Source organism: Limanda limanda, chromosome 17, assembly GCF_963576545.1.
Source record: "Limanda limanda chromosome 17, fLimLim1.1, whole genome shotgun sequence".
Taxonomy (NCBI): Eukaryota; Metazoa; Chordata; class Actinopteri; order Pleuronectiformes; family Pleuronectidae; genus Limanda; species Limanda limanda.
The window spans coordinates 8,530,570-8,555,146 of NC_083652.1; the positions used below are offsets into that span (position 1 = coordinate 8,530,570).

Genomic DNA, 24,577 nt, shown 5'->3' on the forward strand with positions numbered 1-24,577 from the left:
AGGTATGAGGGGACAGCTCCTGAAGTCACTCGTCTCCCTGATGATCACCCTCCTCTTCGTGGGGACCCTGCTGACCACCCTCATTTGGTACGTGTTGAACGACAAGTAAGTGTGTGACTGTACCTTTAGATAGAGACACGCGTGCACACAACCGCACACACACACACACAACCGCACACACACACACACACACAGAGACACACACACACAAAAAAACACACTAACACACACACCACAGTGTTGGTGATTCAGGAGATAAGATAAAGATGCATGCTGCGATAATAACGGTCAAAGATGTTGATCATAACAATGAAGAAGTGTTGATGATACAGCAGAGGAACTGAAGTAGTAGTAGTTTTTTTCTGCACACTTTTGTTTCCACACACGCACACACACACACAGACACACGGACATACACAAACAAACACACGCCACAGTGTTGGTGATTCAGAAGATAAGATAAAGATGCATGCTGGGATAATAAGGGTCAAAGATGTTGATCATAACAATGAAGAAGTGTTGATGATACAGCAGAGATTTTCTTCCGGTTTTTTTCTACACACTTTTGGAAAATGTGTTGAAATGACTTTGGTGTCGAGAAATAAGAAGCTGATTTTTTTTTCTCCTTTTCTTTGACCTTGAACTGTGAATGCATCTCATATGTATGTGCGATTTTTTTTTTTAACTAAGCACATTCGAGAATTGACATTTGGAAATAGCAAAGTATGAATATGGATAAATCGTGTCTTAAGTAATTTTCATATCATCGATAATTGAGGCAATGTCTGGACAAATGATCATGGTAACGGTTGTTAAGATTAAAGGAATCACCACACAATCAACACATACAATGAAACTGACTCTGGTTTAGCATTGCAATCAGTGAACTGACACTTAAACAGACATACAGCTACCATATAGGCAAAGACAACATAGAACTGAACATAGAAGTTGAATAAATGAACTAGAATGGGACTCAGTAGAGGACATACCTCCACTGAGGCCCAACAGTACCATTTTTAAACCACAAATTAATTCACAAGATCCAGATTTTTATTTGCACCAAATTGCCCACACTCATACATATCAGTCCCCTATATTTTAACGTTTTTTCCCCATCAGGATCCATGAATTATTCTTCTCTGACCAACACTGCATCATTTCAAGACTTTTCATGGTGATGTTGTGTAATCCTACTAACTAACAACACTGGTCTAAACGTCACCTGGATGCATATGTACATTGTATGCTTTACATACATATCTACACATGTAGCGTGTCAGAATTCTTGTTGACAGTTATGTGCAGAAATCATGCAGTGTTCATCAGATCCAAAGTCGCCAACTATCAGAGAAATCCTCTGAGTCATTAATAGTGAAATGTGAGCTGCTGTTACGGGTTAACATAAACAACCACAATAGTAACCACTTGAAATGAAATGGTATTAAAGTGGAAACAATCTGTCATAGGTTGTGGTTCTTGTAGTTGCACAGGTGCACACAACCCAGGGTCACACTCTAAAAGACTCCTTTTAACAAACATAAAAAACAGGAAGTTAAGAAGATGCATGTTTGGATTTGAGGAACATCGACCACAGACATTACAACAGACACACACAGACTCAAAGAGGCAGCAGTCTCCTGGTGAAATGTTGCAAAGAAGCAAAGGTCTCTGCTCGAGAGTGTGTACACTGGTTGTTCATTAGCTGAACGACTTACAACTGGTTTCGCTTATGGTACATCCCTGCAGACGCAGAAGTGTGTATGATTACCAAGGAGGTTACGTTTTCACCCCTGTCAGTTTGTTTGTATGGTTCTTTGTAAGCAAGTTGGATTACCATGGAACCTGGTGGAAGGGTGTGGTATGGATCAGGGAAGAACCCTTTCAATTATGGTGCAAACCCAGTATTAGAATTTTTTTTTACATTCTTATATTTTGCGAGATGGCTTATTTCAAAATTTTCAGTGTTTTCCCAGAGAATTTTTTTTTTAAACTATAAAAAAAAAGATCAGGCACATTTACTGGACTGGTATTTATTATTTAGAGTTAAATGAAAAAAGAACTGCCACACCAAACAATCACAGGACAGTCGAGTGTACCACTGCATTGAGGTGATGAGGTGATATCATCAAGCCAGTGCATGGGGACTGTCACTGTTCAAGCAGGAGCAGTGTGAATGTGCTGTGAGGCGGCAGGTCTGTGCATTTTTCCTCATTTGTCCTGTTTGTGTGTTGTTTGCTTCACAGTAATGTGCAACCTCAGAAAGTGGCTCCTCAGAAAAAAAGTGCGCCCCAGCCGTCCGACCCTTGTAAAGGCTGCAGGTGAGAGAAAACACCGCCACTGCTTCTCCTCAGACAAATCTACTTCACCATACACATCTGACAGTGTATATTAATATGTGTGTTTGTGTTACACAGGGAAATCATCGACAAAGTACTACAGCGTTACTCTCCAACCTGGAAGAGGCAAGAGGACAATTACCAAAAATTCAGGTAAAAGAGAAAAGGCAACAATCCCCTGGAGATGTCAGTACGCTGTCACATTCAAGATGAACTGCTGATGAAGCCACACTCATCACAGGCGCATGAATCATGTTAGCCAAGTTCATTCGTTTTCAACTCTGGTTTCACACATCATAAAACCACATTGTTGCCTCACTTTTCCTAACAAGAAGATTGACGCTGTCACTAGAACCCTTTTGGCTTTAACCCTGCACGACATTAAATTCCGTTTGTTCTCGTGTGGCAGTTGTTTTTTAGAGAGATTCCAAAACAGCATGTACACAGCTTGTTTCCTCGGTAAATGCACTAAATTAAGAAGCAAGTATACTTCCTCCAAAATGTTTTAGCTTCAGGGCCAGACCCAGAGTGGATGAGTCAGGGTCACTTCACCTGGTTGACATTGGTCACAACCAGCTGAAGACGATATTTGCAAGTTAAATGTGCCGTACGGGTTAAAAATAAATAAAGAAGAACAGATACCGACTTGGAAGAGGAAGCTTGATAAAATCAGGGGAACTTAGATGCCATGTCAACCACATGAACGAAATGTAACACGGCATCACTGGAGGTCTTGTGACTTCCGGTAAAAACGCTTTCACTCTCGTATGAAATTGAAACCTTACATCTCACCCTGTAAATGAACTGGCAGTCCTGTGTCTTCCCCAGATCTCAGCTCAACAGCAAGTGCCATGGGTTTGACAAGGCCATCATCACCCAGGCCAACACTCCAGTGGGGCACAAGCTTGTGTACGACGGTGAGAAGAGGAGGAGCCTGCAGGTGACCCCGGAGGTTTTCAGCACCTTTACGAAGGTATGTTGTTCGTCATTTGTGAAAAACGTGTGTAATATTTGATCACAGTGATTATTCCGTTGAGACATGTGAGTCGACACTTTGATACACTAGACACAACACGGCTCGATTTCTACAGACAGACAATTCCAACCCATGAATGGTGAACACTTTGTTTTAACTGTGAGTGAAGTAAATGGACAAGTTATTATTTCAGCAGTTCTAACTCATGTCCAACAGAGAGACAACACTGATCTTTTAAAATAAAAGGTATTCTTCTGAGAATTCTTTTAGGAGAAAAGTAAGACTCATAGGGGACTACACCTCCCTGCAGTTTAATGTATATGATAATACATTTTCAGGTTTTAAGCTTACCTAACCCTATCCCTAACCCCTAACCCTAACCCTACAGTCGTATCATTCGTTGGAAGTAACTCAAAATATAAAGGTTGTGATTAAAATCTCAAAGACGAAGAATAAATATCACGATGAGCCACTTACTATTATTTGAAACTGGCTTTACTCCAGGAAAGAGTTCTTATCGTACAGACCTCTGAACTGACTGACTGAAGGACATTGGTTATTCTAGTGTCACAAGAAACCTCAAGAAATTAGATAAAAGATAACCTAAAGTTCAGAGAAGCGAGAGGCAGTTTACAACTTGTTCTAATGCATAACTGAATCAGATGGGAAGACGTAAATCTCCTGAAACACAGGATGGTGCAGATTCACTGAAATGTGTTTTGCTTTAATGGTCCATGATGTCCAACAGGCTGCATGAATTTTGCTCAGTTCGTGATGTAAAAATGTGAAAGTCAGTGAGAGCTCGGGTCAGTTTCTATTTTCTATAATCACTATGCAAACATTTATCCAACCACAAATACTCTGCGACTGAGTTTTACTTCCTGCTACAGTCGCAGGTTTTGAGGAAGCTGTATATGCTTAAGCATGTGCTTTTGTCTGTTCTGCTCTGCAGTGAGTCTGGAACGTCTGAAGAAATTAGACAAAATCTCATTTCAGTGGATCGTTCAATCCAATGCTGAGAGTGGAGAGAGTTCAGAGCCTCGGAAGTCTGCATTTCTAGACCAAATATGCTCTAACTGGCGTCAGGCCTGTTCTGTCTCAGACTCTGTCAAACAGGGCTGAGAAACGCAGCCTCTTCTTTTGCCTGAGCCAGTATCGGTAAAAATTTGCTTCAGTGTCCTGCATGCTGGGAATTTCAATTTGATTCTGAACACTGATATGCTGATTCAGTTGGAATCTGGACAAAGATCAATACTATTGTGATTATTTGCTTATTATTTGGGCATCTTTTAAATCATTTGACTCTCAAGCGATAAGAGAAAATAGTCTGAGGCAACTCAACCAAAGACGGACCTTAATCTTGTACATTAGCAAAAGAAATCAATAAACACACTCATGTTAGCACATGTGGCTGCTGCAGGGGATTTCCGACTTGTGTGCATTGAAGAGGAAACAGATCTGGCTGTAGACTTCCCTCCATTATGCTCTCAAACATAATCCTGAAATTAGAATTAACGACACTCTCTCCCACTGCTGTTGATCGCAGGAGCGTCCTTTCTCTAATAAAACCTGGAACACGTGTGCTGTGGTCGGGAACGGAGGGATCCTCACCAACAGCAGCTGTGGGCAGATGATCGACTCAGCTCAGTTTGTCATCAGGTGAGAACGATTTCTGGCGGACTGAAAGTATGATGACTGATCTAAGTTTAAATTTCCATCTAACCATCTCTGTATCGTCTTGAATGCTCGTTCAGATGCAACCTACCTCCTCTGCAGAACGGCTACGAGAAACATGTGGGCACCAAGACCGACCTTGTGACAGCAAACCCAAGCATCCTCGTGGAGAAGTGAGCGAGACGATAAATCCCACACTCAATCTCACCTGATGATGTTCCTGTGGTTGTGTTCCTTCACCTCTGCTGTTTACTTTCAGGTATGGGGCTCTGATGGGGCGTCGGCGTCCTTTTGTGAAGAGCCTGCGCAGCTACGGAGACTCCCTGCTGCTCCTTCCCGCCTTCTCCTACGGCCACAACACGCCCGTGTCCCTGCGGGCAGCCTACACCATCGAGGACTTTGAAAGCCCCACACGGCCGATCTTCTTCAACCCCGAGTACCTCCAGAGTCTGGCCGTCTTCTGGCGCTCCCAGGGCCTCAGAGCAGTGCGGCTCAGCACCGGCATTATCATGGCAAGCTTGGCGCTGGAACTCTGCAGCAACGTGCATCTGTACGGGTTCTGGCCTTTCAGTAATCACCCACATGGCCTCCACGCCCTGACTAACCACTACTACGACAACAGACAAACTAAAACGAAATTTCACGCCATGCCGGCAGAGTTTGACCTCTTGTTGCGGCTGCACAGTCAGGGCGCGCTCAGGCTTCACCTGGGAGACTGTCCACCTGGTGAAAAGTAGTTCCCCGGATCCGGGAACGACACCGAAGTGCCTTCTCACGACGAAGCCAATCCCATTGCATGCACTTTTGGTTGAATGGATGGATCTATTCTGGCTGACGACAAGTGCAAGCAAAGTGGGTGCTCTGAACGATCAGCAGCAGAGAAATTTGCCCTGAAATCAAAATGCAACAGACTGTAAATGTTCTCCAAACAGCCTCATAGTGTATGTACAACTGTATTTATTAACCCAAACGCTCCAGCTGGAGTCTGGAGGGAAGTATTTTTAACTGGGAAGCCTTTGTGAGGCCTTTGTGAGAGTCTACATTTTAGTTCCTTATGCCAATCATCTAGTAGTGACTGTTATTCATCTGACCATGGGAGCGTTAGATCTACCTGAATGTATTTTGAAGTAAATCAACATGAAGACTGTCTGGCTGCAAAAACTTTAAATGAAAACACCAGCACACTGAATGTAAAGAACCTTTTTTTAGTTTTTGTTTAAAGGACATTTGACCTTTAACCACTCCGAAAAGTATTCTTGTAACCAAGGTCAACTGAGGGAGAAATATGTGTTTCTCGCACACTTAGATTACACAAATGCTGTTGCTGTTTATGGAAGTTTTACTCCACACCGCTGAAACTGATGCTGGATGTGATTCGCACATGAAGTGAAGGGGGTTGTGGCCCTGTAGCCTTTAGTACAAACCACAGAGGATCGGTGAGGCTCTGAGCCAAGGCCCGAACAGAGACTCCACAGAAAAAGAGGGGAATTACAACACTAGCGAACACACGGTTGCTATGGTGAGCTTGCGTTACAGCGTGTTACCCCCTTGTCACCGTGGCGACCACACATGGATAGGTACTGTCACAAAGTGGCAACATATTGGTACAGCGTTGGGATCCATTTTTATCTGTTGCTGTCAATGACAAATCAATGTAGAATTAACTGACTCCAATGCGAAGTGATACAATGATTGTGAACTGTGCACTTTGGGTGAAATCTGTTGCACTGGCTGTAAGCTGTCTTCACAAACACACGCACCAAGTCTTACCAGTGAGAAAATCATGTGCAAGCTGAGGATGAACTCCTGGCGAGCCTGTTGAAAAAACCTGTCGTGATTTTTGTTTTCTTTGCGAAGTTGAGAGAGGACTAATGAAGTAAAAGTGAATAAATATTTATCAGAAAAAAAGTTGCTTGTAATCAGTGACTCGAAAGGGAAAAGCTCTCCAACCCGACAGCACAAGCTTTTCCCCCGACGTCTCAGTGTCTTTGAGCCAGTAAGTGCCTGAAACCTGCCAGGATGTGTCATTAGAATTCAGTAGTTCTACTCGCAAGCAGCACAGTGAGTGCTTCAGTGTTTATTTCATGGCTGGAACGACATATGATCCAGTTATTTATATCATCATACTTTTATATGCATTCTTGTATCGATTCTCTTGTTTTTGGTTCACTACTTATACCATTTTGTAACCGGATGTAAGACATGTGCAGATGTATTTGCAAACACATGAACACAGATTTATGTTCCTGTTCATCATTAGGGCCTCTTGTCTTTCCGTACAGCTGTGATATCAGTGGCGTGTACTTTACTGCACTCTGCTGCAGGGCGTCATCCCACACATGTGCACAAGACATGAGAACATCTGGATGATGCCGGGACATAAACAAAACCTAACCAAAAGAAGGAATGATAAATACTGGGTCACTTAGATCTTTTTTTTTTCTTCTTTTTTTCATTTCATTGTAACATGTTGTGTGCAGCGTCTCTGCTTGGGTCCAGTGCATCCGGCCACTTAGGCCGTTAATGTGACGAGTTGTGTGTTTTTTTTGTAGAGGAATGATGCTGCCACAAGTTGCCATCGTTGACATTATGGTCGTGGGATTCCACTATGATCGGCAGTGACCTCGTTGTAGATCCAGCTGCAGCACTGGGCTTGTTCCCACTGACTCGTCTCTCCGGGGAACGACTTTTTTTTTTTTCTACAAAACATACTGTCCAGCTCTTTTCATCTTCATACTGTTTTCAATTCCCATGAACACTGAATGACTTGCATCATCAATCTGGATTCTGTTGTGTAAAACCAGCGGCTACTTGTAACACACACTGCAGATGCTCTGTCTCATCAAGAGCTGAACTTCAGCTGTCATCCAGTGACAAACAACACGTGAGCCGAAGTGGCGTCCCCTCAGTCTCCTGCGTCAGCTCGTGTGTCTGTAATTCTCCTGATAGGACTGCAGAGACCCCCCCCCCTGCTCTCCACCAATTAGAATCCGGAGTGTATTTCACACAGACAAGATGAACAGGACAATACTGTCAAGGGTGGGAAGCCTTTCATTCATATATCCTTTTCTTTTCTGGAGCCAAAACAAAAGATGCAGAGACTTGATTCAATATGTATTTCTGATTTATTTCATTTTTTTTCTAGGAAAATAGGTCTTTTCACATGCAAATCAAATGATTAAAAAAAAAAGTCTTTGCCAGGGCATACCAGAACGGCACTCAAGGAAGTAAACTTTTTACAAAAAAGCTTAGAAAAAACACACAAAATACACACAGATGCATTTATGAATCAGAGTTTGTACTGGTAATAACACTGGTTTTATTGACACATCCCGAGTGGGTACCTATATAAGAACCATGTAGGGAAAGAGCACAGTCTCTTTTCTGAACACAGACGTTGTTTTACAGAGACAGAGGGTGTGTGTTTACAGAGGGTGGACGTAGTGTTATCCCTGATGAATAGATCCATTTCATCTGTCATACGACCAGTTTTAAAATCTCTGACTGAGTTCAAATACGTTAAATCACAAGGGAATAATTGTCTCTCCCGCTGTTAGTGTTCCAACACTGTTGTACCTGTGAACAGCGGCATCACACTTACGAAGAATACATTTCTCCAAAGGTGTGTCTGCGCTGAAATGCATACTGTGTCTGTCGAGTGAAACACATCTCAAACGTCGGTCGCTTTTGTCTTAAAATATCTTTTTTAATATCTTTTGCAAAAGAAAATGTCAAATGACTGCCTAGTGTTCGCACACTGCCTGGTTTGGTTTTCACCTCTGTGCATTTGTTTGATGGGAGGATGTATGATGGATCAGGGAATAAACCGTTACATTTTGGGGAAGATCCAATAATTGTTTCCCTTTTCCTTTACATTGCAGGCATTTTTCATCACTTTCATATATTTCAATTGCAATAATTCATGAAACTTGGGGAAAACACATTTAGGGAACTGTTATATCAGTGAAATTTGGTGCAGCTTGATTGACTGTTAGGTTACTGTAATGCCTTAGCAGACATATATGCTGTTCTGAGTGCTGCTCTAGTTAATTATACAGTGCTTTTGTTGACTGGAAATCGTTACAGAATAAAAGGAGTAAACACAAATACAAGGAATGTGCCTGTAGGGGTGAATTACTGGTAAACCTGAAGGATTAGATGCTTAATATGTGTTCAGAAAAAAATCCCTTCCTAATAGGCCCAAATCCTTATTTATCAATAAGCATTGTCCCAAAGGTCAGAACTTACACTTAATGTAAGACTATCAAACCACCAGAATCACGCCAGACAAGGCATTTTCTCTAAAAAGCCCCGGTGACATTTTGGTGACATGTTGGGCATCACATGACAGCAACAATATGCAGAGGAGAATAAACCCTTGTAAAAGTATAAATAAAAGCCATATCTGTTCAGTGAACTCTCTCTCTTTTTATCTGAATGGAGAAAAGACACAAACACATCATCGTGCCACAGGGTAATTCTTTAGACCTGGATAGCTGCCAGAATTCCTGACTTTCCCATCATGTACAACAGTTGTGGAGATGTAAGGCCCAAACTGACAGTGAAGACGCACACTTTAAACAGATGGAGTCTTTGAGTTCCCACATGGCCGCTCCTCAAAACTCCTCTTCCTCACTGTCTGAAGTGTCGAAAGATGTCGCCCTCCTGTGGCTCCAGCTGCAAATCCATGCAGCTTGTTCACCAATCACTCATCATATCTTCACGATTCGCTTCAAAAAGTTTAGTTGGGTAAACTTTATTCACTGGGGAAAGATTTAATAAGGGCTGACTGGCCTCCAAGGGGCGAGTGTGACTCTGACTGGGAAACTATCAACAAATCACCAGTGGCTTATTGGGATCCGAGCAGACGTCTGAGGAGCCAGTGTCAATCACTGCTGTGGGGATCTGCTGACTGAATCGTGCTGGTGATTTATGTCTGCTGCCGGCTGGGCTTGTGTAGCAGACATGTGGTGCCTGGTGGTGAACAACAGTCTGACTTTCAGAATCAAACCCCATGTTTATGTGAAGGAAGCCACATCACTGTGTAAGGCCTCACAATGGCGGTTTGTTCGCTCTTGAGAGAAAGATGCTGATCTTTTTTTCAGATTAGATTTAATATATAAACATGTGACACTGCGTGTCGTCGTTTCAGATCTTGTTTGGAAAGCATCCGTGGGTCAAAGCTGGGGACTGTGTCAATCACTTGGCCCTTTTCATGTCCTTTCCCATCAGCCACTTTGTCTCCACACACTGTTGTTCAGCAGATCTCAGAACAATCTTGGAAAAGGAGAAGCACTGTTTATTAAAAACACAGTCGGGAGGGTTGCCAAATACATTAAATACTGATACGTCAACATACAAGAAAAAGTCGGGCCATTTTTTCTCTTCAACATCATTAAGTCACTGTAGCCGACATATTATAAAAATATACTATGTCATATTTCACATTTTTTACAATTGGAAGGCAATTTAAAACACAACAACCATAAATATTCATACAACTAATTCATTAAAAAAAAAGCTTGTATTTGCCTTTATTTACAAAAAGCCTTTGGAAAAAAAAGTGTTTTCATACAAAACACAGGCTTGAACATAAGAACCAACTCCAGTTCGGAGTTTTGTTTTTTAAATCCCATTCCAAAAAGCGATACACACACAGCAATACAAAAAAACGAGTGGCTTTTACAAAAGGGTTGGCCTCACGTAGGCATATTTCCACAATTGGAGTAGCATGGCCAAAGTATTCCAAAGCTACAAACAACCAGGCTTCATAGCAGCCTAAAATCTTGGCACTGACACTTGCATCACACAAACAGTGTTTGGTCTCACTATACTATAGAAATGGCTTTGTACCTTTTCCATTACAAGGTGGTGATATTGCAGCCTTGTGCATCTATCACTGAACCCATGGTGCTGGGAAGACTTCATTAACACAAGGCTTTCTCGATAGAAAAGGAACGCTACAGCTGGTTTAAGTGTTGCTGGATGGGTAGCGTTGGTGACTGGTTATCTACTCTGCAATATAGGAAACCCTGTAGAGGAAGCCACCAGGGGGCAGTCAACTACAAGGCAGAGCTGCCTCGTTCAATAGCCACTGAAGAGCCACAGAGGGAAACTGAGAACTTCAAGAGTAAGGTATTAAAAACAGGATTTCTTATGCACCTTGTTGAAAAGAATGTTTGGCTTTTATAAAAACGTTCATATGTAGACTGGTTAAAGAGCCACCTGCTGTACTCAGAGGTTCCTGAGCAGCAGCTGGAGACATTTACACACCCAAACACTCGGGAGACATTTAGAAACATGCTGTCAAATACAAAGTCACAGCAACACAACACTGTGATTGACGCTGGCGAAATAGCCAATACAGAACATGACGGACGGGACAGGACACAGCCTTCAGGAAGGTGATGTTCTCGCTGCATTAGGAAGTTGCTGCTTTCGGCGCCGACACTGAATTATGCTTCACTCGATTGACGTCATTGCATTTTCACGTCCTAAGAATTAGGATGCCAATGTGTTAATGGGATTCAGTGTCTTTGCAGAAGAGCGGCAAGAAAATGAGCTTAGCCGAATCTGGGATCAATCTGATTTGCAAGGGAACTCGGAATCTTACCGTCATTTTTTGAAGCTCAAATCCCCGGGAAAGGATGAACGTGAGACAACAGAGGTCAATAATCTGCTTTAGGACTCAAGGAGAATGAGACATGTAAACGACAGACTGTAGCCTCACACAGTTTGTGTTGGTGTGATGTTTCAAGTTACACAGTGAGCGCCCAGACATGACAAGTTGTCAGCTGCAACATCACAGTTTGATTTTTTTACACACCTTAGTGCACAAACACACATCTTCTCCAGCTTGCAGGATTCTTTAAGGCATAGCGGTGTTTAAAGATCCAAGAAAGATTGCAGCAGCTCATCATCCAACATCTATCATTATATATACACACGGTTTAATACATGTCACTCCTGGGTTAAATCCATACGGAGGGTTTTCCCTCTCCTGATTTGCTGCTGCTGCTGTTGCTGCTGCTGCCTCCTCCGCTGCTGCCCCCTTTGCCGTGTTTGAATTTATGCTTGCGCTCTTTCTGAGGCTGCGGCTGTGGCTGAGGGTGGGCCTGGATGATGTTACTCTGTGGCTTGTCGTCCTTGTTGTCCCCGAGCTGCTCATCTGCTCGGTGCTGCTGACTGTACGCCTGGATGGCCGCCTCCAGTTGCTCGTGAGCTTGCTGGATCATGTCTTTGTTCAGGGCCACACGGGCCTCCCCTCCTGTGGGGAAATTATCCTCATTGCTGCCAAACTGCTGCTGCTCCTCTTGGGCAATGTTTGCCCGGTTCTGCTTGCACGCCATTTTGGCGTTGCTGAGGTCTGTGTAGGGCATCTGCTCAGGTTTGACCACAATGTTATAGCCGGGTGGAGCAGATGGAGTGTTCCACGAGAAGGGGTAACCCACGTAATCAGCAGCCCCATCTCCACCCACCCCTCCCTCGGAACTCGCCTCGGGCCCTGCCACCCCGACAGAGCCCTCCACACCTCCGTTGGTGCCCAGTAAACCCAACTGGTACTCGTCCTCCGGAGGTGGGCAGCGCCGCCGCCGAAGAATGTCACAGATGGAGCCAATCCCCAAATGGAGCATCTCCCAAACATTGAGCGTGAGGCAGAGGACAGTGACGCCATACATGATACGCAGGAAGATGGTCTTCTCTGTCGGCCGCGACACAAAGCAGTCCACGCTGTGAGGACAAGGTTCCCTCGAGCACACGAACACCGGCATCACACGGAATCCGTACAGCAAGTACTGGCCTGCAAGGAAGCCCGCCTCCAGCACCGTGCGGGTCACCAGCTGCAAAACATACACCCTCATCAAACCCTCGTCTCGAATGCGTTTGCGTCCATCGTGCCGGATTTTAGGTCTGGGTGCGGGTTGCAGTGGATCCCGAGGCCTTTTAGGGGGCTCGATCTCTGGCACCTCATAGATCATGGGATCATCCTCCTGGTCCTCCTCGGTCTCCTCGATCCCCCGGTGCTGCCGCGCTCCAAAGCAGATTTTCCTGGGCTTCCTGTGAGTGTAGCCCCCTCCTCCTGTTCTGACTGCAGCAGATCCCCCTCCTCCCTTCGCTTCATCTAATCGTGCAATCTTGTTGATGGCGTAGCCCATGTACATGAGCGAGGGCATCGCCACCAAGATGATCTGGAAGACCCAGAAGCGTACGTGAGACAGAGGGGCAAAGCCATCGTAGCAGACGTTCTCGCAGCCCGGCTGGCCCGAGTTGCAGACAAACTTGCTCTGCTCATCGTAGTAGATGGATTCTCCCCCGACGGCGGTGAGAACGATGCGGAAGACGATGAGCACGGTGAGCCACAGCTTCCCCACGAAGGTGGAGTGGTTGTGGATCTCCTCCAGCAGCCGCGTGAGGAAGCTCCAGCTCATGGTGTCGCTGGACAGTGGGGCAGACAGTGTCCCTCTCTCACCTGTTCACAGACTCTGCAGAAGGTAAATGGGGAGAGAGGGGGAAGAGAATGGGGAGGGAAAAGAAAAAAATATAGTATGAGCGCACAGTAAATTCTTTTGAAATGTGATCAAAGCAACTAGTACGATTTGTCCGAATGTTCCTCATCAGACTTTTATCCCTGATGAAACAGTATTAGTTCTGCAAGTTTAGTGGGAAAAAGTAAAAAGGCGGAGACATAATAATTGCCTCAATTAAAATGAAAGTTCAAAGCTCAAAGCTCCAAATTCCCTCTATTCTAAATGTGATCTGTTGCTTCTTGTGGCGCGGACACACACATACACACACACACACACACACACACACACACACACACACACACACACACACACACACGCACACACACACACAAACACAGAAGATGGGGCTCAGTGCCACCGAAAGGTTGCTGTCAAGCTCAAGCTTTTAGGGAATTAGAAAACCAAACACGCTGGAAAGAGGATATCGGTGTTGAAGAAATACCATCAAGCAGCACTGAGAAGAGAGGGCAAAATAATCCAAATGGGGAATTTGCTATCGCCAAACACACGCTCTTTATTTAACAGCCTATCTCTTCTTGAAGAAATAAATCCTCTTAGTGAGCCTTCTTCTGTGCGAGGTGCAGTTTTCGGGATTGTATTAACTTGCCTAGTTTGTTCTGGTTGGGAGGTAAATGGCATTTTGTTGCAATACGTGCATGTGCAGTTGTGTGTGTGTGTGCGTGTGTGTGTGCACGTGCGTGTGAGCACAGTTTAGGAAGAGGGATATGTTGCCTATGTAGGTTAGGTCTGGGCTCCAGGCAGTCCTCCCAAACCAGCCGAATCAGCAGGTGGCACTGGCACAAACTGTTGGAGCGCAGAGACAGCAGACCCACATTAGCTCAGGCAGTGGAGCTGAACCCGAGCACTGCTGTCCCTCAGGGCGGCTTTGAGGGATGAGGACGACACCTCCACAGAACTTTCCCCCCCAACTCATGGAGCTGCTATGGCGCTAGACGCAGAGGAAAATCCAGCCATGAATACTAGCTTAGGTTTGGGGTTTAGAGGGCTTCCAGGGGACGGTATCCTTACCAAGCAGGTGGAGAGCTTATAGCATGAGTGAGCCGGAGGAAATGGAGCTGGAGGGGATGTCTGAGGCAGCAGCTCCCTGTCCTGCTTCGTGTCTCCAGGACGAGCAGAGAGGGCGGGACGTTTTGAACAAGCCTTGCTGTGAAACATGTGCTGGGTATTGATCATTCTGACCATATAAGGCCATGCCTGAGCTGGAGGAGCAGGATCTCGGGAATCCTTGGGAGATTCCAGTACACGGTGCCTACAATCAGTATCAGTAGAATCATGTATGAAGAAGCAGCGCATGGAGGAGCACACAGAGTCAGAGCAGTGTCCTTCCACCGAAGAGCTCCGAAGGACCTTTCCTGCATTACATCATTTTATTTTTTACATAAATCTTATGAGCTGCACGGGGGGGGGGGGACACACATGTTCATTAAAACTATCACAGTTTCTTCAGTTTTTCTACTTTGCCAGCTAAGGTTGTACGTTTATCACTTCAGTAGGAGTAGTGGGTGTTGAATGTTTATTGGTCTGTTTTTTTTCCATTTTGTTAGGACACACGTTTTGTTCCCAAGGGTTTGCTCACTTGTCACTGTCCATTTCAATTTGAATTTCTTTATTCTTGGAGCAGATTATTTTTAAGTAGTAATATGTGTGTGTCCCCCTAGGATTAATGAAGTATTTCTGATTCTGAATCAGATATATTTTGCCTGATGTTTTCCATTCCCTTCATTTGAAACTCCGTTTTTTGTTCTTTATCTGGAGTTTTCTGTGAATCTGATTCTGACAGTGAAGATGTAGCATCTGTTAAAAAAGATAATAATAATAATAGAAGTATTGAAAATAATTGAATGATGACACTTTATATCTTTGGCACTAATAAAGTCCTTCACAAAATACATAATATAACAACGCAGAACAGAAAAGACAGAAAATAGCTAAATTAAATATCAGTCAAGTCTTTCCTATAAGAAATATGTTTTGCAGTAATAGTTTAAAAACGTGTTAAGTACTTGAACTTGATCCCTTGAGTTCCTTCAGGCAGCTTGTGCTCCAGGAACTGTCACACTCCCTCCTGACCAGGAGAGACGCTCCAGCTGCTGCTTTATGTGTTGTTCTTAACACACAGCACACCTCGGCCCGAACCTAATACTCCTGCTACAACAGGCACATATAACCTGGCATTTTGCTTTCTCATCCGATTTGTGTCTGCGAAAGCTTGTGGGGCAGTTGGGGGTAGGAAGCTGACTCTGTGCATCAAGCTGTGCCGGGTGACTCAGCTTCAGCAGCAGCACCCAGACAAAGCATGGCAGCTTTTCTCCCTTGATATAAACAATGAACAGCCAATTGGTGAAAAACATGAAAGAAACAAAAAACAAATCACGGTCAGAAAAATACACAGAAAACTCCCTCCAGTGTAATCGCACAGGGATTTTACATAATGGGAGACTAATGAGCTTTGAAAGGGAATTGCATTCGGGATCAATGGCTCTATAGTCATCGGCCAAAAAGGTCATCACTGTGTAATCGTGGACCAATAAAACATCAGTGTCTCTGATACATCTGAGCCTGTGACATTGCTGGTACCAAACATAACAAGGTCAAAGGTCAACAAGATCAGTTCCTAAGGAGTGAATTCTGCACGTCACAACCTCGTGCTTTGAGTCAAACAGACAGTTACAACTAAGCTTAATGTCACCGGAGGGTTCCCCACAGTCACTGCCTTCTCCTCCCTCGGGATCCACAGAGACTCACATCCAGACAATCACACACACACAAACACACACACGGAAAAGCAGCGTGACTATGAGGAAAAACTGAAGCGAGGTTAGACGAGGTGCTTCTTATTCACTCCAGTGACTCATCATGGGAGCACGGCACCACAGCTGCAGGGGCCAGGGGCTGGGGAGGGACACCGGGGGAATGAGGACCACCTCGGGACGACTGCAGGTGGACGGAGGTTGTAATTTTGTTACAGGGAGATGCTGCGACTGCATGTATCAATTAGGAGAGTTCTGCACAGCAACAGGTGGAAGTACATGGAAGAAGGTCATGGTTTCTGTATAGTGTGTCAGGTTTGAACTTTAATGGCTTCAGTTCTTTGACGAACACTAATTTTGGTTTATTTATACATAAATAGTCACAAAGACTTTGAGATGAGAATATCAGGTTCTAGATTTTCCACATTAACACATATGGAACCAAGGTTTTCCTTTGCTTTGGTGTATTTTTGTGTAAATCTCTTGTAGTATTTGTTATATTTTGTGTCGTACAACAACAAACTTAGAAAATGATTGGTATTCTGGTCAACTCAACAATTTGATTACTTTTTTAAAATATTTTGTATTAAAATGGCCTGTTTCATTGATGTTTTGTAAATTATTGTTTTACGTTAAAAAAATAAATAATTTAAGTTATTATTATAATTTCATGCAAAAATGTGTATGATTATAAATATATAACATGTAACATATACATTTATAATACTCTCAATATATTATTTTTTTATTATAAAAATATTATACATTTTTCAATATAATAATACACTTTATATGCATACAGTTCAAGTAAATACTGGGCCGCTATATGTAGATTAACTGTGTAAATTTTCAGTATCCAATGCAAAGACAAATTATGTGATACCAGTACATGCAAGAGTCCATTTATGCAAAAGTGCAGGGAGGGGTCAAATAATCATAGAGGAAAATATATATATTCAAAGGTCAGAGGTCATACTACTAATAGCCTGAGTTAAAAGCTTTTATAGAATATGTTCCCTGTTATTGAACACATAACAGGGAGGTGAGTCAAGGTGAGTTGAAACATCCTTTTCATGTTCCCTATCCTCTCTCTGGTTTTTAATTCCATATTCAAGCTCAGATACAGTATATGCAGTGCCTATAAACACACAAACACACACACACACACACACACACACGCACACACATTAATGAGCACAGGCCAGCGGCAGTCTGGATAATGAACCTACTGTAAATGGTAGAAAAAGCGCTCTAATGAGTGTATGTAAGACTAACAGATTTATTTGCCTCTTGAGGATCTTTAATCAAGTGAAGCATACAAACGTAAAGACGGATGAAACCTACTGAACTGCTACCTGAAACTATTACCGTACATAACATTGATAAATGCATTGTCTGGTCCGTGCATTTCAAGATAGTGTAAATGTATCGGCTCGTTTCCTTATTGCTTTCATAATAACAAACGTCTGTCCAGATGCAGCAGTCGTGACGCAGCTCAGAGCAGAGATGTGCTACCCCCCCTCCGGAGTCTGAATGTCAGCACAGGCTTCAGGTCGACATCCCCTCACTCTGCATCGTGCTAATTATCACTAACTTCCTCTCTTAGTGTTTTTACAGAGATTGTAAAAGATCTTAATCCAATGAACTAAACTCTCAGCGCTCACTGCAGATTGATTTGGCTCCTGATGCTGCTGATCTGCTGTTGGACCGCTGCCTTTAAAACACTCCTCATTTTTTACATTTTACGCTTTTATGCGATTTTGATTGCCTCCAGTGGTTTCGTATGCAACTTTTAACGACCTGCATGATTCGACTGTTTTCACTCCATCATCATAACGGAAGAAAAGCTTTTCCCCTTCACGTGACCACACTGGTGTTACATCAAACCCTTTGCTTTTTCAATATTAAAAAGCCCAGAGAGCAGCACTGTGCAGTAAACAGATGTTATGTTGTCATTATACGTGTGCTGATAAAATTTTCAGTAGATTCATTCATTTAAAACCAGGATATTATGCACCCATTGTTTATTTATGAAACAATATCAGGTGAGGAACATTTGCTGCAGAGTGAAGTTTAGTAATTTAACTGCAAACCAATGGAAAAGGGGATAAAGGTGAAAAAATATAGGACTATAGTTTGTTTTCTCATTTTCTCTGTTACTAGTTTCTATTTTGGTGGCAATAATTTATTTACTATTTCTCCCTATTATTAATGTGTAGGCACATATGAAATCCACAGGAATAATATTACCCTGATATAGGAAGTATTTTTTATCAAATGTAAGACAGGATATTTTGCTAAACAACAATAATAATAACAATAACAACACAGTCCTTTTGCATATATTGTGCTCAAAGTAAGTATTAATAAACCAAGTATTGGTTCAAAATAATAATAATAATAATAATAATAACTTCCCAATTGTTAATTCCAAATAGGTTGGACAATATGTTGTTAAAACTACAGCTGTGCATTAGTCTTAACAGACCAAGTAGAATTTCGTAGCCAACAGCTTGGCAAAGTCAGACAGCAAAAGAAGAACTCCACAGAGAGAGAGAACCTTCTATCTGTGTAAAAGGAGTCACATTTATTACATTTTATATCAAAGGTACTCGACAAAAATGTTATCGGAGAAGATCCAGACCAAAGCTGCGACTTCTAAATGTGCAGCGGCGGAGTTTGAAGCCGCCCTCGCCGCTGATAACAAAGTGGCTGCATGCCGTGCGCGTGCAGAGATTTAATTTTTTTGCTTTGTAAAGCTTAATCTTCTAAAAAGGAAACACCTTTATTTAAATAAATAAAAAAAGACAAAGTAGCGAATAATTAATTGGAAGAGATAGAAAGTGCAGGCACAATGAAGTCTATTGTCTGAGGGCCACTCGGGCTATGAAGTTCCTTCAAAATATTCAAAGATAAATAAATGACTTAATAAATGTAGACATCCCTATGATCCCAATGCCAACTAGTGACACATGGGCCTTTTTGCTGTCATTATTATTTCATTGAAGTTGATTTCACAAGGCACCAGAGGTATTATGCTTTCCTTAAACAAAAAAGAAAACAACGAAGATATCGGAGAGCTATGAGAGGATAGGCCGGGACCTCGGATCAGGTTCCTTTAGGGTTGATGTTGCTCTGACTGTCCTTGTTCTGGGGTTTCTGCCGCGGCGCCCTCTCCCTCTGCTCTGCCCTGTGGCATCCTCCGGCTTCCCTCATGCCCCTGTCCCACACAGCCTGCACGGATCAAACTAATCTGCTCACACAGTTGCTGGCCAGACATCTGTCCACGATAACCACCTGGATCATCGCATGTAGGGTAAACCGTGGTCGCTTTGATGCTAAGAGAACCCTCGAAGGAAAACCGGCATAAATTCATGCCATAGAAAAGGTCAAAGCTGGTGAAAAATCACAATACGAGTCGAGATAACCACAATCAAAGCGCTGTGGAGGACCGACCGTCAGCACACGCTCGGCTTAAAAAACACAAGGGGTTTCTTATTTTGTGATTCCCCTTCTCGCGCTCTGAAGGGCTAGATAAGCTCTTTGGTTAATCACTCAGAGATGTTCAAATAAAAAAAATTCCAACATAGCTAAAAATGGATTTCTTATCAAAATTTCCTGTTTTTCCCCCCAGAGCAGCAACTGTTCTCAAAAGAGTCCCTGAAGTGATTAAGAACATAAATACCGAGAGTGACTTTGCATTAAGTTCAGCCGCAGAAGGTTATCAGAGTTGTTAATCATATCCATTTCACAGGACTAATCTCCACCAGATTGTATGGTGCATGAATTTAAACGGACATGCACCAATGCAGAGAGGAAAGTTACTTGCGGGGTCATCAATGCAAGTGGCCATGAAACACAAATACTCCAAACACTGAATTCCGGAGGAGTTGTTTTGACAGTGGACCCCAGTTGGGGCCCCTGGCTTATAGAAGGACTTGCAGGAGACATAAAGAAATGCAAATCAGAAGACGTTAGTTGTGAGGGATAAAATTAGAAACTGCTATTTTGTTGTGTGGTCAAACGACAGACTCTTAAGAGAAGGAAGATCTGGCTGAGAAGGATGAATGAAATATTTGTTCTTCACTTTGCAGCAGGGAGGTGAGTTGTCGAGGAGCATTTTTTCCTCAGCCTTCGTGGGAAATTAACAATTTCCTCATTAACAGTGTCCGAAGGGGAGAAACGTAAGGCTGAACTGGTTCCATATGTTACAAGGAGAATCTCTGAGGCAGGAGCAGCCTCCCTGTGTGCATCTGTCCTTTTTTTATACTGTTTAGAGTTAGAGATATGACTTCTCCTGAGACCTGGTAAATATCTATGACTTCTGATCAGATTATTTTCTTTGACTCACTTTCAGTCGCGTTCAAATCACCTGGACAAAAACACAATCCCAAACAAAACCGAACACAAGCTTCAGAGCAAAGTGATGAAGCAGCATACTCACTTCACTCCTTCTCTCCCAGGTGCCAGGTGCTGTGTCCTTTGTCTCCCAGCCTGAGGCCCCTCATCTCTGTCTGCTTGTCTCACTTACCCTCCTTTACATGCCCGTTAACCTCGGCTGATATCAAAAAGCCCTGACCTGAAATCGGGCAGCGGCATCCAGACAACAAAAAAAAACTGAAAACAAAAAAACGCGTCTTCGTGGCCGATCTCTCGCGAAGAGCCTCAGTGTCTGTGCTTAACCAAGTGTGAGCTCTTCCTGAAAGGCAGAGGGATGAGGGAGGCAGAGCATCTTGCTCCTCTCTCCCCTCGGTGCTCACAATGGTCCTCACTTACCCCATCACCCCCCCCCCCTGCAAAATGGGTCAGGGTTGGGGGTGGGGATGGATGGGTGTGTGTCTGTATTATGTGTGCTCACGATGAGGAGGAGGTGGTGGTGGTGGGGTTTTTAATACCCCTTGGAGGGGTGGAGGGAGGGGAAGCCCGGGGTTGACAGACAGTAATAGGATGGGTGGGGAAATGGATTGTGTTTGGAGGTAAATTACACTAAACCCTCTGGCCACCAGTGAGGAGCCGGACAGGCCGGGGCTCTCAGGACAGGGTAAGAGCAGCAATTAGAAATCTGGCCTTATTATAATGTATCTTAAATTTATGAATTAAAAAGGGCCACATGTACTACACGGAGATGGGAGACCCTAAAGAAATATCTTAAGCTTCTTTTATTCAAGCGTTGTGATTGGGTGGAAAATAGGAAAAAGAACAAATAACTATAAACAAAATATTATAACATGTTTTTTCACTGCAAATCAATCAATTCAACTTCATGTGTAAAGCATCCTCAATACAGGTTATTGCAGTTCAAAGTGTTTTTCGGTTTGACTGATAAGACAAATGCTATCAATTAAATACAGTAAAATAGATTTTAAATGCTGTAATAGCAATTTAAAAATAAATAAATAGCATTGCTCCAACAAGAAGCATCAGTTCCCTTAAAGTCAATCAAGCTGCAACAAATTACTCATGGATATCAGTCCTATCTCATAATGTTAAAGAAAGTGAAAAGAATTCTGGCCCCGACCTGCAGTGGGTGCTTCCTTGACTACCACCACATCCTTTCACTCAGTTTAGAGGTAATCCGTTAAGTGGAGGTAATAATAGAAAAAAAAGATAAAATAAAGATAAAATAAATAAATGTGCAGCAATAAAAGACCAATAAGAGATTATGTCCGACATATTAATAGTGTACTGTTCCGGCCAATAAGTAGCTAGAGATTGCAGGACAGAAATGGCAACTGCTTGTGATAGTTAAATGACACTGTCTAGCCAAGAGAGCACTTACAAAGGTCTCTGAAATATCAGTCCTTCAGTCAGCCTATCTATCACTTTTCATTATTAATCAATCCATTAGATGGTTTGCAAAGATTTTTTGCATAGACGTTCTTTTTATCCCCGGAGGATGCATCGTAAAGACGCTGATCTGAATAACTGTTGGATGTTTTGCCATAAAATTTGATACAGATAATAATATCCCCCCTCAGGATAAACTGGAATAACTTCCGTGATTCACTGACATTTTATTTATTGCCAACTCAAATGAAAAGAGAAAAGTCGAGGAAAGGTCTGCAAAACACCGTCAGTTGTGTTGTAATATATTATGATCACAAAACGTCTTGGTCTCTGTTTTTTTCAAATAAATCATCAATAAATGGATTGGATCCTCATCAGGATAAGTTATGTGCTTATTTCTGTATTCAGTATATTTGCATAAAAAATCCAGTATTATTCCTGATTTATTTTCCGTATCGTTTAAAGAGAACTGGCAATGAGTTTCATACCAAGTCCGTTGTGACAAAGTTTAACAAATAATTGATGCCCAACAGCCTGTTACGAGTGCCAGAGGATTTAGGGCTCCGCGAGAAGGAGCCCAACGAGCTGCCAATTAGAAAAAAAATCCACCAACGCTACTTTGGAAAAGTCATGAGAGGACACAGAGCTCTGAGATAAAAAGTTGGGAAATATCCTAATAATCAGCTGACCCTGGCTATTCTGAATGTTTTATGCCAGCCACATATGCCGTGGCCTCCGCCTGAAGGAAGACGGAGCCGTCATTATCCTCTGCATCGCTCTCAGCCTCCTCGTGCCCTCCTCACTCCATCACTCCGCTGCCTCCCTAATGCCGCTCTTGGAGTCATAATCACGCCGCGCTACAAACAATAAAAGATGTCCGTTTGATATTGTCCAAATCCGCGGTGGTGGCTCAAATTACGACTGCATGCGCGCAATCTCCGTCTCTTTCCTTATCTCTCTCCTCTGAGCGGACCAATTGCTATCACCAAATTTCACAGATCGTGTGCTGAGCGTAAATCCTCTTTAAATTCATAGCATGTCGCTCAAAGTCAAAGTCACAGTTTATGTTAAAATGTGTTTTCCTTTAATGTCCAGCTTTTCCCCCCCATAAATGTCGATAAGTAGTGGAATGTTTTTTTTGGAGACGTCATCTTGGTAATAACCTTGAATCATTTGACGCTCTCGTCCCCTTCTGATGGGAGCACTTTTATGCAGAGATTTTTTTCCGCTTTATAAATTTTTATGGGCAACTACTGCAGATGTGATGATGGTATCAATGTTGGTGTTGACGACAATGATGTTAATGATCATTCAAACCATCGTAAAAAAACATTAACAAACATACATACACGCGCAAACACACACTCTAAGGAGGAATGGTGGCAGTTTTTCACAGGCAATTCAACTAAAGGATCTTGTCTGTGGCTGTGAGAGTTTGACAGCAAATTAAAATGCCCCCACTTCCTGTCCAAACCCAAAATACACACTATTTCACTTATTAAGTAACATTGTATAGAAATCTGTGTGAGATTGTTCATGCCACAGTTAAGTAAAACAGGTTTTCAATATATTTCACATCAGAATTCTTACTTGGTGGCCACATTATTAAGATTTCATCAAAGCATCACATTGTTCATCCACACTCACCTCAGCCAAAACAGCTCTTGTCTCTCACCGACTCCCCAAATCACACTACACATTCATTCTAAACAGTCTGGGGAAATGAAAACAAAATGAAGACCTTTCAAACTCGAAATTCTTGTAAACACAATCAACTTCTAACTGTAAAAAATAAAATATATATATATTATGCTCCCACTGTGGAGAAGCTGGAAAATGACACTGTGGGTGGTGACCAAGCTCCAGAAAGATCATAATTAAAAGAAGTATTTAATCTTAAGAACAACATTTGGCTTTCTGTTGCTCTTATTGTCTCACTTCCTGTTTTTATAATTATGTCAGTACTAGTGTACAGGGCAGAGGGGGCCCTAAAAGAGTCAGGGGGCCCCTGGGACAGAGCCTCTGAATGAGAAGTTTCATATTTTTGGGTCTGAAAGTCAATCAAATGACAACCAAGATGCAAAATCACCGAAAATGGCATCACTGAGTCATTTTGTGTGTTTGTGAATCTCAGCGTTCTGCTTCACCTGAAATAGAGACAAATGTCTTTGCCCAGGGGCTCATCGTCTCGTCACTCATCCATGAACACGTGAGCGTTTCACTGCTTAAATTTATGATGAATAGTTAAGACAACTACTTTACATAACCAATATTGCAGTAACTATAAAAGTGCTACTTTTTAATCATGATGCTTTGTGTCTCGAGTCCAGCGTGGGAGAGACGATTCATGCTAGCTGTCTGTGGTGCACACACGGGGACGATCGGCTGGCTTCCTTACAGGCACGAACAGCTTGACAGAGACCAGCGTTAATAATGCAGTGCCAGTTGGTGAGATAAACTCTGTATCTGTCTTCAAGCATGAAAAATTAAAGACAATGTCAT

General features: G+C 42.8%; 2 protein-coding genes across 4 annotated transcripts; one reads left to right on the forward strand and one right to left on the reverse strand.

The window, feature by feature from the left end:
- Window positions 1-4: 4 nt before the first annotated feature.
- On the forward strand, window positions 5-6,870 carry st8sia6 (ST8 alpha-N-acetyl-neuraminide alpha-2,8-sialyltransferase 6). Of its 2 annotated transcripts, none has more exons than XM_061090279.1 (7): window positions 5-105; window positions 2,247-2,321; window positions 2,418-2,492; window positions 3,168-3,312; window positions 4,862-4,974; window positions 5,070-5,162; window positions 5,249-6,870. In XM_061090279.1, the coding sequence occupies exons 1-7, from the start codon at window positions 5-7 to the stop codon at window positions 5,724-5,726; spliced, it is 1,080 nt and encodes a 359-aa protein (XP_060946262.1). In that variant the 3' UTR covers window positions 5,727-6,870. The 2 variants fall into 2 exon arrangements, with proteins under 2 accessions (XP_060946262.1, XP_060946263.1); XM_061090280.1 differs by having other exon boundaries at window positions 5-87.
- A 5,090-nt stretch (window positions 6,871-11,960) lies between these two features.
- On the reverse strand, window positions 11,961-13,418 carry gjc1 (gap junction protein gamma 1). Of its 2 annotated transcripts, XM_061090209.1 has the most exons (4): window positions 13,080-13,418; window positions 12,575-13,043; window positions 12,162-12,493; window positions 11,961-12,080 (listed from the first exon to the last, which is right to left on the reverse strand). In XM_061090209.1, the coding sequence occupies exons 1-4, from the start codon at window positions 13,416-13,418 to the stop codon at window positions 11,961-11,963; spliced, it is 1,260 nt and encodes a 419-aa protein (XP_060946192.1). The 2 variants fall into 2 exon arrangements, with proteins under 2 accessions (XP_060946192.1, XP_060946191.1); XM_061090208.1 differs by having other exon boundaries at window positions 11,961-13,418.
- Between the last annotated feature and the right edge of the window lie 11,159 nt (window positions 13,419-24,577).

What these genes read in the sequence shown, in the direction of transcription:
- st8sia6 (XM_061090279.1), top strand. Translation starts at nt 5, where the DNA reads ATGAGGGGACAGCTCCTGAAGTCACTCGTCTCCCTGATGATCACCCTC. An exon ending in TGGTACGTGTTGAACGACAA is followed by an intron (nt 106 to 2,246) that starts GTAAGTGTGTGA and finishes TTTGCTTCACAG; the next exon opens with TAATGTGCAACCTCAGAAAG. An exon ending in TTTTCAGCACCTTTACGAAG is followed by an intron (nt 3,313 to 4,861) that starts GTATGTTGTTCG and finishes TGTTGATCGCAG; the next exon opens with GAGCGTCCTTTCTCTAATAA.
- gjc1 (XM_061090208.1), bottom strand. Translation starts at nt 13,418, where the DNA reads ATGAGCTGGAGCTTCCTCACGCGGCTGCTGGAGGAGATCCACAACCAC.